This window comes from Ambystoma mexicanum, chromosome 11 (genome assembly GCF_040938575.1).
Source record: "Ambystoma mexicanum isolate Mex_15411 chromosome 11, UKY_AmexF1_1, whole genome shotgun sequence".
In the NCBI taxonomy this organism is placed as follows: domain Eukaryota; kingdom Metazoa; phylum Chordata; class Amphibia; order Caudata; family Ambystomatidae; genus Ambystoma; species Ambystoma mexicanum.
Genome location: NC_090934.1, coordinates 671,118,424 through 671,128,547, shown reverse-complemented (window position 1 = coordinate 671,128,547; position 10,124 = coordinate 671,118,424). Strand labels below are relative to the sequence as shown.

The 10,124-nt window shown below is 50.9% G+C and overlaps 1 protein-coding gene across 1 annotated transcript; it reads left to right on the top strand.

Annotated features, from left to right (window-relative positions):
* The first annotated feature begins 4,710 nt into the window (after nucleotides 1-4,710).
* KCNA4 (potassium voltage-gated channel subfamily A member 4) lies at nucleotides 4,711-9,434 on the top strand. The gene is made up of 2 exons (XM_069623527.1): nucleotides 4,711-5,262; nucleotides 5,882-9,434. Exon 2 carries the CDS (start codon nucleotides 6,886-6,888, stop codon nucleotides 8,896-8,898), a length of 2,013 nt encoding a protein of 670 aa, XP_069479628.1. The 5' UTR covers nucleotides 4,711-5,262; nucleotides 5,882-6,885; the 3' UTR covers nucleotides 8,899-9,434.
* Nucleotides 9,435-10,124: the final 690 nt, after the last annotated feature.

Genomic DNA, 10,124 nt, shown 5'->3' with positions numbered 1-10,124 from the left:
AAATGAGTATGCGTGTGTGTGTTTGTGCTGGACCGGGTGCGGGTGGGTGCGGGTGTACAACAATGTATTTTTTTCTGGACATCTATCATAGACTGCCATTTTGGGACACCATGTCTAGTCCCCTTTTATTGTGCCATAATTTTAATTTCTGGGTATCTATGATAAAGCAAGTATTTTATGTGTTATTACTTGGCTAGACTGGCATTTTGAGAAAACCTATATAGCCCTTTCTTACTGTGGCATGAAGTTATTTACTGGCCATATATAATAAACCAAGCATGATGTGTGTTACTGGGCTAAACTGACATTTTGGGACAGCCAGGCTAGCCCTTCTTACTGTTGCATGAAGTTTCTTTACTGGGAATTTCTCTGCTAGACTGGCATTGACCCACCCACGTTGCCCTGCCCATTCCTTTCCTTTATTTACTCTTAGATCAAGGGTGTCTCTCAATCGGACGTCAAAAGCGAAGGGCAGACAAAAAAAAGTGCAACTTCTATTCGGACCTGTTCAGACCGGAAAGGACCCATTACCAGAACCCCTGCTTCTGATGAGGTTCTCAATGAGAAAGGAAATTTAGTTTTTAAAAATAAAAGCAGTTGACAGAGAACATGGGTTTAAAAAGGAAAGGACAATTCTTACAGAAACTATATTTTAGTGGCTAGAAAAAGGAGACGCCGACTGCGACACGTGTTACTTTGCAAGTGTAACCTCTTTGCGCCGTGTGGCTCTTTATGTGGTAATTAATACGTTTAATCAAAATAGTACTTAGGACTTACACCAGACAGAAATGAGTTGAGTGAATGGCGCTAACATTTGAAGATCAAGGACAGGATGCACAGAGAACTCTGACAGTTTTAAGGATTTTGGCTAAGGCAGTTATGGGATTTTTATGGGGTGGAACCTAATACAAGGTACAGAGCAAGGGATGCAGTCTGTGGTTGTTGGGGAAGGGGAATACTCACAACAAGCACTTGAATGGGGTATTTTGGACAGCGCACCAGGTTTCTGGCCAGCAAGGCAATATCTGGTCATGGCACAGCAGCACCTCAGCTGGATAGAGTGGGTAGCAGGGTAAGCAGGCAGCACTGGATATGCCAATGAGGATTCAGCCACCTTTTCACTTTCTACTGGAGTTATTGGGATTTTTTTAGTGGGTTTTTTTCTGGTTCAATGGCCCTGCCTGGATAGGGTCAGCTATGCTCTGGCCTGGCAGTGGAATCTGGAATCTTGCAGAGTGAAGATAGAATATCTGGATGCTCAGGAGCTGGAAAATTCAGAAGAGAGTCCTTTATCTCTCAAAGTCTCCTTCTTTTATAAGGTGGGTGACATCACAGGATTTACCATGGGGTCAGGCCTTTGGCTTGACATGCCTCTAACAACTGGATTGGTCAGGGTTTACTGTTACTGCCTTCCTGTCAACCGGTTGGGCTTCAAGGACATGACACCTGTTTTATGGTCTGAGCTTAAATTGCCCATGCTCTCCCACAGTCATTTTTGCCAAAATCAGTTATGACATAGAGAGCATGGCATTCCGACTCCCAAGTCTGTACTTTGTCATTTTGCCCTCCTAATAATCTTTTGCACTTTCCAGTCAGATATATTTCACGTAAAATTCTTCAATTTTATATATGTGTAGCTATTATCACAGAGCATGTTTGCATTCAATTTTAAAGTTGCACCATGTACACTTTCCCCATGGTTTCTATTTTTCTGCCGTTTGCATCCCATACATGCTAGGGAAAGCCACAATATCTTGTTTTAATGCCACAAAAAGTAAATTTAAACTGTTAAACTTTTGTATTCCTGCGTTCTCTGGTTGCAGAAATAAAGTCTTTAAGTGTATTAATTCAGAGCAGTCTTTTGCCCCAAATGGGCCAACATTGTCTTCCAAAAGGGCATTTCTTTTCAATCCACAGCCAACTGTCAATAACTAGCCCTGTGTGCCATGGATTTGTCTTTGAAGCTCCCCAGTTTAAGTTGCGGGTAGGTGCTGCTTAACAAGTCACACCTATGTGTCCCAGAAATCCATTGTACCCGGCTGGAGCACTGCCACAGAGTCTGATGAGGGCGTGAGATGCTTCACCTCTGCCTATCCATATGCCCCAGATGCTGGTACACTTGGGTGGAGGTACCTGTAGTCAGTCCTTTGAAGCCAGGGCCTAAAAACCTGTCCTGCTGGTTTCATAGTAAATTTTATTTTATTGTATTTCCTGAACCAGAAAGCAAGACTGTGGGCATTAAAAATCCCATATATGTTTTACAACAAACCCCCATCACATTTCTATGCAGGGACAGGGCCTTAATTCAACATTTCACTTTTAAACAGATATATTCTTGTTTATAAAAAGCACCATTTTACACTTGTTAATTTTCCTTTGCTGTCACTTTCAAATGTGTCTTTTCCTGGTATCTTTATTCTGAGCATTTCCATGGCCATGGTCAATTTCTACTACACAGGAATCTGTTCAAAGCAAGGGCCCAATGAAACTGACATGAGCAAAGAGCGAGAAAGCTTCTCATGAAGGGTTTGTGTCATTTTGTTGCAAACAGGAAAGCATTTTGCATATGGCTTGAAGTGAAGTTTCTTTGTTATTTCATAGACCTTGCCTGACACAGCCTGTCATTCAATGAGAAATGCCCCTTTTTGCTGTGAATATGGAGGGACCTAGCTGGGTCTCACTGAATCAGAACTGTGTACTGTTGAACAGATGAAAAAGGGCATCAGGGCGCAGGGTGCAGTCATTTTAAAAGGCAGAATATTTCCTTTTTGAGTGAAAAGCTTTGGGCTGGTAGACTAGCAGTGCTGACATTGAATTATTTTCTTTTTCGTGCAAATGAACTTTTCTCTGGACCCACTGAAGAAAATACTGGCAACAATTCTCGGGGTATTTGGTGTTTCATCTCGCCCAATGGTAAAACAGCGCAGCCATTATTTTGGTGACTTCAAAGTGCAGTTTTAATGCAAGGTGATAGTGCATCCCCGTTGGTTGGTTTGGGCTCCCTCCCTATGCTTGGACACTGGCATATTTCTGGGAAATATTTACGCCCCTCCAATTACAAAAATCACCAGCTTCCACTGGTGACGGTTGCACTTGGTTTGCACTTGGTTTTGTAGGGAAACTGCAATCCAAAAATGCAACAGCTGCAATTCACCTACAGCCCACAATATGCCAGTATAAAAGTAATTTCACAATGGGTGTGCCCATGCATTTCAATACTGGCTGCGCAAATATATTCCAGAATTCCTAGATAATAACACATAATAGATAATTGCGCATAATGGCAGTAATTATATTGTAAGAAAACATGTCCACACTGGCTCTGCCAATATATGGCAGTATCCACACAAAAAAACATACTCCTGTTGCCATGCCACAATAAGAAAACATGTCCTAACTGGCTGCACAATGTAGTCCAGTCTAGATATGTAATAGCACTTAACATGGGTGCTTTAATATAGATGCCCAGAATTTAAAAAAAAGCCACAGTAAGAAAGGGCAAGACTGGTTGCCCCAAAATTACTGTTATTAATAGGGTATTTATCAAGTGCAGATCTAGCTTTGGGAACAATGGAGTGATTTACAATCGTAGGGGGAAGAATGAGGTTATGATATGATGGTTTATTTATAACGTGCGGACCCGGGGATTGAACCTGCATTGCTCTGTGTCTTCTTGCTTCCAACGCGACCATGTTGCTGCTGAGCTATCCTGCCAGAACCATAGGGCTGCATCCACGCAGCTAAGACCAGGCAGTGTTCACCCTGCTGACTCCACACCGGAGTGGGGCACCCAGGCTGGGGTTGCACCAACAGCCATGGTCACATGGCACAATCCATCTGTGGGGACGGTGTTGCCCTGCAGGGGCACCGTCCTGATGCAGGTCCTCACCAGTGGGCCTGCTGAATAAGGTGTGGCACCAGCATGGTGCTACAATGAATCACACCGGAGTCAGTTCTTGGTTCGACTGAAGAGCAGGAACTGGATAGTCCCTTCAATTAGGTCGGTCACATGGGTAACACCATGTGACCATTACACGAATCCTGGGAGCTACTATACTCCCAGGAGAGGTGACATGCAACACACTGTTGCAAAATAAAATCTGAACCCATATTTTGCGATTGCCTCGGTTTATTCACTGACGTTTAACTGCGGCTCTGTGTTTGTGATGCCACACTTTCTTGCTTCATGTAACCGTAGTTTGTTTACAAAATACTTTTCTGGGCGTTGTTATTAAAAATGAACTTGACCGCCTACCCCTTACCATCTGCTGGGGATGAGAGGGTGGCCTGTGTCCCTTTACCCGCTAAAACGCCCCTTAAATGTGAAGCAGGAAATTGAATGTATGGTTCTGCATAACCTAGAGACACGCCTGCACATTTCACTGCAAAACCACAAACATCCTCTGGACTTTGAGGTACCACATTCATTAGCAGGAGTGCATCTGCGCACCCCCATCCCCCTCCGCGCCCCTCGCTTACTTTAAAAGCATATATCTCCTCCAAATGTTACCGTAAGCAATGCCTTTTTATGGGCGGTACATATCTATAATTCACGTTTGGAGCATTCAATAATTAATATTCCAATCAAAGGGGAAGAGAATGCACATTTGTTTGAACGGTGCGTGCAGTTCCAGTCGGAGGCCACATGGGGCTGATCTGGAGCCGGCGAGCACTGGGAATAAATCAGGCTCAGCACAGGCGCTCGTTCTCCAGTAGTACACAAGCACAACTGGGAATTGGAGACGACTCACATCACTTGTTCCCATAACAGCCTGCGCCGCCTGAGCAGAGTTTCCTCAACGGCTGGGTCCGGCCTGGGAATAAAGGCTGCTCACCGCAGACGCGGGTGCAGAGGGCGAGCAGGAGAGGGAGCGACACCGCAGGGCGAGGAGGACCAGCCGCCTGCACTTCAAGCGCTGGCCGAGGGGAAGCTGGCAGCGGCCGCTACTGTTGCTGTCAATGTTCTGGGACGGGGGCCCCCCGTACTGCCCAAAGAAAGAAGGCGGGCGGCCAGAAAACTCCAGTGATTGATTCTGTATTCGCAATTTCTAATCGGGGTTTGGAAGTAAGGCGGGCTGGCCAGCGCACTGGAAAACAAGTCATCAAATCACGGTCTGAGATTCAGCCACTGGCCCCGTTCATCCGGATTTCGGTGCTAAGGATGCGAGAGAATCGTGTAACATCCAACCTTGACATCACACATCAACGGCCCACCACACTGCGGGACTTTCGCATCCCGGGCGTGCGGCTCAAGCTCCCACGGTAAGGCTACCATTTTGTGGGATGGTTTGATTGGAGTGACAGCTGCCTGAGCGGTTCATCTGGCGCGGCGTTGCTAATTCTCCAGAAATAATGCGATTTATATGTGCAGGAAATAGCTGCTCGCCGCGTATTGGGGACTTGAAGACAAAACGGTGTTTACACGGGTGGCACTGGCTGAGCGGGAAAGGTGCACGCAATGGGGTAACTTTAGTCTAACGCCAGTAGCAGAGCAGTGGGAAAACAATAACAGAGGTACCCGCAACACGCAGGACGTGTGTGGTTGCCCGGTATTTGTTGTGTGCTATACTGCTATGCTGTACTATACTGAAAGTTCCAGTGAGGGCACCTGCCCTGATTTATTCGGGGACAGGCCCTTGTGTTTGCTATATGACAAATTGTGTGTGCAGTTTTATGATGTTTAATAGTTTAACTTAAACTGCAACCATGGGGTTGGAACGGGTTGGCCTGCCTACTAAAACTCTAAATGTGTATTTTGAACGTAGGCCTACTATGCCTAGGGAGGGGAGGGGCTGCTGCTTCCTGTGAATGATATGCCAGTGCGCCCCTAAGGACACATTTAACGCGTCTTTCCTCTCTGTTTGTGCTTCATTCCCCCCAGGTGTGTCTCTTCCGCCTGATTGCCGTAGATGGAGAGCCAGCGGCAGAGGTGGGCGCCTGCCAGTGCTGCTTCCTCGCTCCCGGGACCCCCCGAGTGGGAGGCGACGCTGAAGCGGCGAGGGCGCAGGACGCCGATCCAGCCGTGATGGCCGGGCCCTCCCCTCTTGAGTGATGGCTGCCAGCTGCCTCCGCCTCTCCCGGATTACGAGCGCCAGGCCGCAGAAACCCAGCCCTTCGCAGGCTCCTGTCACCACAGAGGCCGTCATCACATGAGAGCCCTCAACAAGGCACATCTGCTTATTTGACGACTTTTCTATTTCTTTGGAATCATTTGGAAGTCTGCAAAAGATCTGTTTCTTGGCGATTTCAAGGGTCGTGGGCGAGTGAGCTCTTCTCTGAGATGCAAAAAGACCACAAACTACTCTTGGAACTTCTGAAGCTGTTATAGACTCACTCGTCCTCAGGGATTGCTCCTCGCGGGTGGTTTTGTTGGTTACACTAAGGGGAGAAATGCGGGGTGATGCCGACAATGATATGGCGCTGCCAACACATCCCACCTGGACCATTGTATGGGACGGAAGTGAGATGCGCGTGACACGGCGGAAGTTCTTGCAACGCACAGGAGCCGAGAGTGCCACGATGCAGGGGTGAGGGGTCGGCGCTGGGTGCCATCTCTTGATGAATCGTATGGCCAGCCAGTCTAAAAAGAAACCAGATGAACGCAGCTTGCATTCCTCACACCTGACATGCAGTACTTTCAAGCCTACACCGACCCCATCATCACTTCCCTACATTCCTTGTTGGCTGTGAATTGAAAGTGCGTGGCAGGAGTCAGGTAGAGGAGCTGCCATGGGTTCGCCGGTTATTTGGAACCGATGAACTGACGCCGGCACAAAGAGGCGTCTCTGGCGTTGCACTCTATGGCTCATGGTGGGATAGACATATGCGGGGAAAGGGCAAAACCTTTCAAAGTGCCACCGAAGTACCGTTAAAAGTGAATAAAAGATGGAGGCGGCCATGGTGAGTGTGGACAGCTCGGGCTGCAACAGCCACCTGCCCTATGGCTACGCCCAGGCTCGGGTCGCCGCCCGGGAAAGGGAGAGGGAGCGAGAGAGGGATCGCCTGGCCCACACGCGTGCCAACTCCTCCGAGGGGGGCAGTGGAGGTGGCACCCACCTGCCGCAGGTGCACGCCTCCTCGCCTTGCCAAGGCCACCCCGGAGCGCCAGCCGCCCCCTCCTCCCCCTCCACGCAGCAACAGGAGCCCCTGCGGAGCCTCGGCAAGAAAAAGAGGAGGCTGCAGCCCCGCTGGCTGCTGAGCTGCAGGGAGCGCAGCAGGCAGCAGCCACATCACCAGGGCAACGAATGTGCAGGCACCTTCCCCTCAGAGCTGGCCCCCAGCGGCTCGGAGGAGCGCATGCTGCAGCCGCAGGAGGGCGGCGAGGGCTGGGAGGCTGGTCGGCTGCTCGCTTTCAGCGGCATGGGGCAGGAGCAAGAGGGGGAGGACGAGGAGGCGGCCTCCCTTCTGCTGTTGCGCCTTTGCTCTGAGGGTCCCTCTGTGCCCCCGCCACCCCCAGAGTCCTCCCAGGACCCACTTTACAGCCCCCTGGAGTGCTGCGAGCGAGTAGTCATCAACGTGTCCGGGCTGCGCTTTGAGACCCAACTGCGCACTCTAGCGCAGTTTCCCGAGACCCTGCTGGGGGACCCAGAGAAGAGGATGCGCTACTTTGACCCCCTGCGCAACGAATACTTCTTTGACCGGAACCGGCCCAGCTTTGATGCTATCCTGTACTACTACCAGTCCGCGGGACGGCTGAAGCGGCCGGTCAGTGTGCCCTTCGACGTCTTCTCTGAGGAGGTGCGCTTCTATGAGCTGGGCGCCGAAGCCTTGCTCAAGTTCCGCGAGGACGAAGGCTTTGTGAAGGAGGAGGAACGCCCACTGCCCGACAACGAGTGCAAGCGCCAGTTCTGGCTGCTCTTCGAGTACCCGGAGAGTTCGAGTCCCGCGCGGGGCATCGCCATCGTGTCCGTGCTCGTCATCCTCATCTCCATCGTCATCTTCTGTTTAGAGACCCTGCCCGAGTTCAGGGACGAAAAGGACCTGGTGCTACCGGCGGGCACCTTGAACCAGACGCTGGGCGCAGAGGGCGCGCGCAGCACCTTCACCGACCCCTTCTTTATAGTGGAAACGGTGTGCATCGTGTGGTTCTCATTCGAGTTCGTCGTGCGCTTCTGCGCCTGTCCCAGCAAGGCGGACTTCTTCAGGAACATCATGAACACTATCGACATCGTGTCCATCCTGCCCTACTTCATCACTCTGGGTACGGACCTGGCGCAGCAGCAGCAGCCGCAGGCCAACGGGCAGCAGCAGGCCATGTCTTTTGCCATCCTGCGCATCATTCGCCTGGTGCGCGTCTTCCGCATCTTCAAACTGTCCCGCCACTCCAAGGGGCTCCAGATCCTGGGCCACACGCTGCGCGCCAGCATGCGCGAGCTGGGGCTGCTCATTTTCTTCCTCTTCATCGGAGTCATCCTCTTCTCCAGTGCCGTCTACTTTGCCGAGGCAGACGAGCCGGCCACGCACTTCCAGAGCATCCCGGACGCCTTCTGGTGGGCCGTGGTGACCATGACCACTGTGGGATACGGGGACATGAAGCCCATCACTGTGGGCGGGAAGATCGTGGGCTCGCTCTGCGCCATAGCTGGGGTGCTGACCATCGCGCTCCCCGTGCCCGTCATCGTGTCCAACTTCAACTACTTCTACCACCGAGAGACTGAGAACGAGGAGCAGAGCCCGGCTGGTGGCACGGCCGCCGCCAACTGCGCCCTTCTGCCCGGGCAGCTGCTGCGCAGGTTGCGCAGCTCCACCGCCTCCTCCCTGGAGGAGGAGCGCTCCGAGTACCTGGAGATGGAAGAGGGCATCAAGGAGGCCCTGTGCGACAAGGACCCTACGGGCAACGGCAGCGGCAACCCCCGGAAAAACTGCCTGAACATCGACCCCCTAGAGACCGACGTGTGAGCTTCTGTTGGGGGCCATGACTGTGAATGCAACGCGGAGTGCAGTGCTCACCAAATATATATGCAAACCGGGGTAACGGGCTGTCGGTGAGCGTGGTACCCCGCGAAGGGTGGGGGGGGGACGTCGTGCCCTCAGTCACACGCAAACTTTAGCACTACAGAGGGCCCTCTCCCAGGCACCCGGGCGCAGGCGGCAGTTCCCTGTGAGCAGCAGGGCAGGCCTTTGCGATAGCCAGAGTTGACCCTCCCATTCTCCCGTCATGCAGTGCTGGACTGCGCGTGCAGGGCCCGTTCTCAGCTTTGTTTTTAAAGCCTCCCCTCCGGCCAGGACGAACACACACACACACACACACACACACACACACACACACAAGAGACCTTAGGCGGATGTTGTTTATTGCAAACTATGTCCAAGCGTTTTTGGGGGTGTTCCTTCTGCACTTACTACAGAAACAAATGTTGCCTTTCGGGATAGGGCAACGGTTTCTCCTTTACCTCAGAAAATGGGATACAATAAAAGAAAACAAATATTGCTAACTTCTAGTTATTGTCGTTTGTGTGTGCAAATGCACCGATGACCGTTTGCAGTCAATCAAGTGGGTTTTATCTTGGGAATATGCACTGTTCTAGTGGAGGATCCGCACACCTGGTGGAATATTTCTGTTCTCCTGCACCTGGATACTAGTCTTTACACCCGATCCACCTTTTTAGCCACTAATGTGCCAGCCGCGTGCATACAGTAACGGTCTACCTTTAAGAGCCTTCCACTGGGGTCTTAAAACGTTGTGCGCCATGAGGGCCTGATTTACAAACACGTGTTAACATGGTTTATAAATCAGGTTCTAAATGCCTCGTGTGCACGCGCATGCATTGTTCCTAGGACTGTAAAGGCGTGACCTTTTGGAAACTTACAAGATGCACACTTTCTGAACGCACTCAAGCTAAAGTGTGTCCTTGAGTGAAATTAAAAGGTGTGCCCCTTTTATTCTTTAAACCTGACCGGTGCATATGGATTTTCCCTTACTTGCTGCTGTAATTGTGTGACCTGGACGTAATTTCAAGTGTGTACCTTTTATTTTCTACTGGTGCACACACCTCTCTTGAGCGGTTCTCTTTCTCTGGGTGGTAACGGTCGGTTCCTTCCTCGGACGTGCCAGGTCTGTGTACCACTGAGTTTCCATGGGGGGGGGGGGGGGGGGAGGGTTGCACAGAAACACCTTGCTGTGA

What these genes read in the sequence shown, in the direction of transcription:
- KCNA4 (XM_069623527.1), top strand. Translation starts at nt 6,886, where the DNA reads ATGGAGGCGGCCATGGTGAGTGTGGACAGCTCGGGCTGCAACAGCCAC.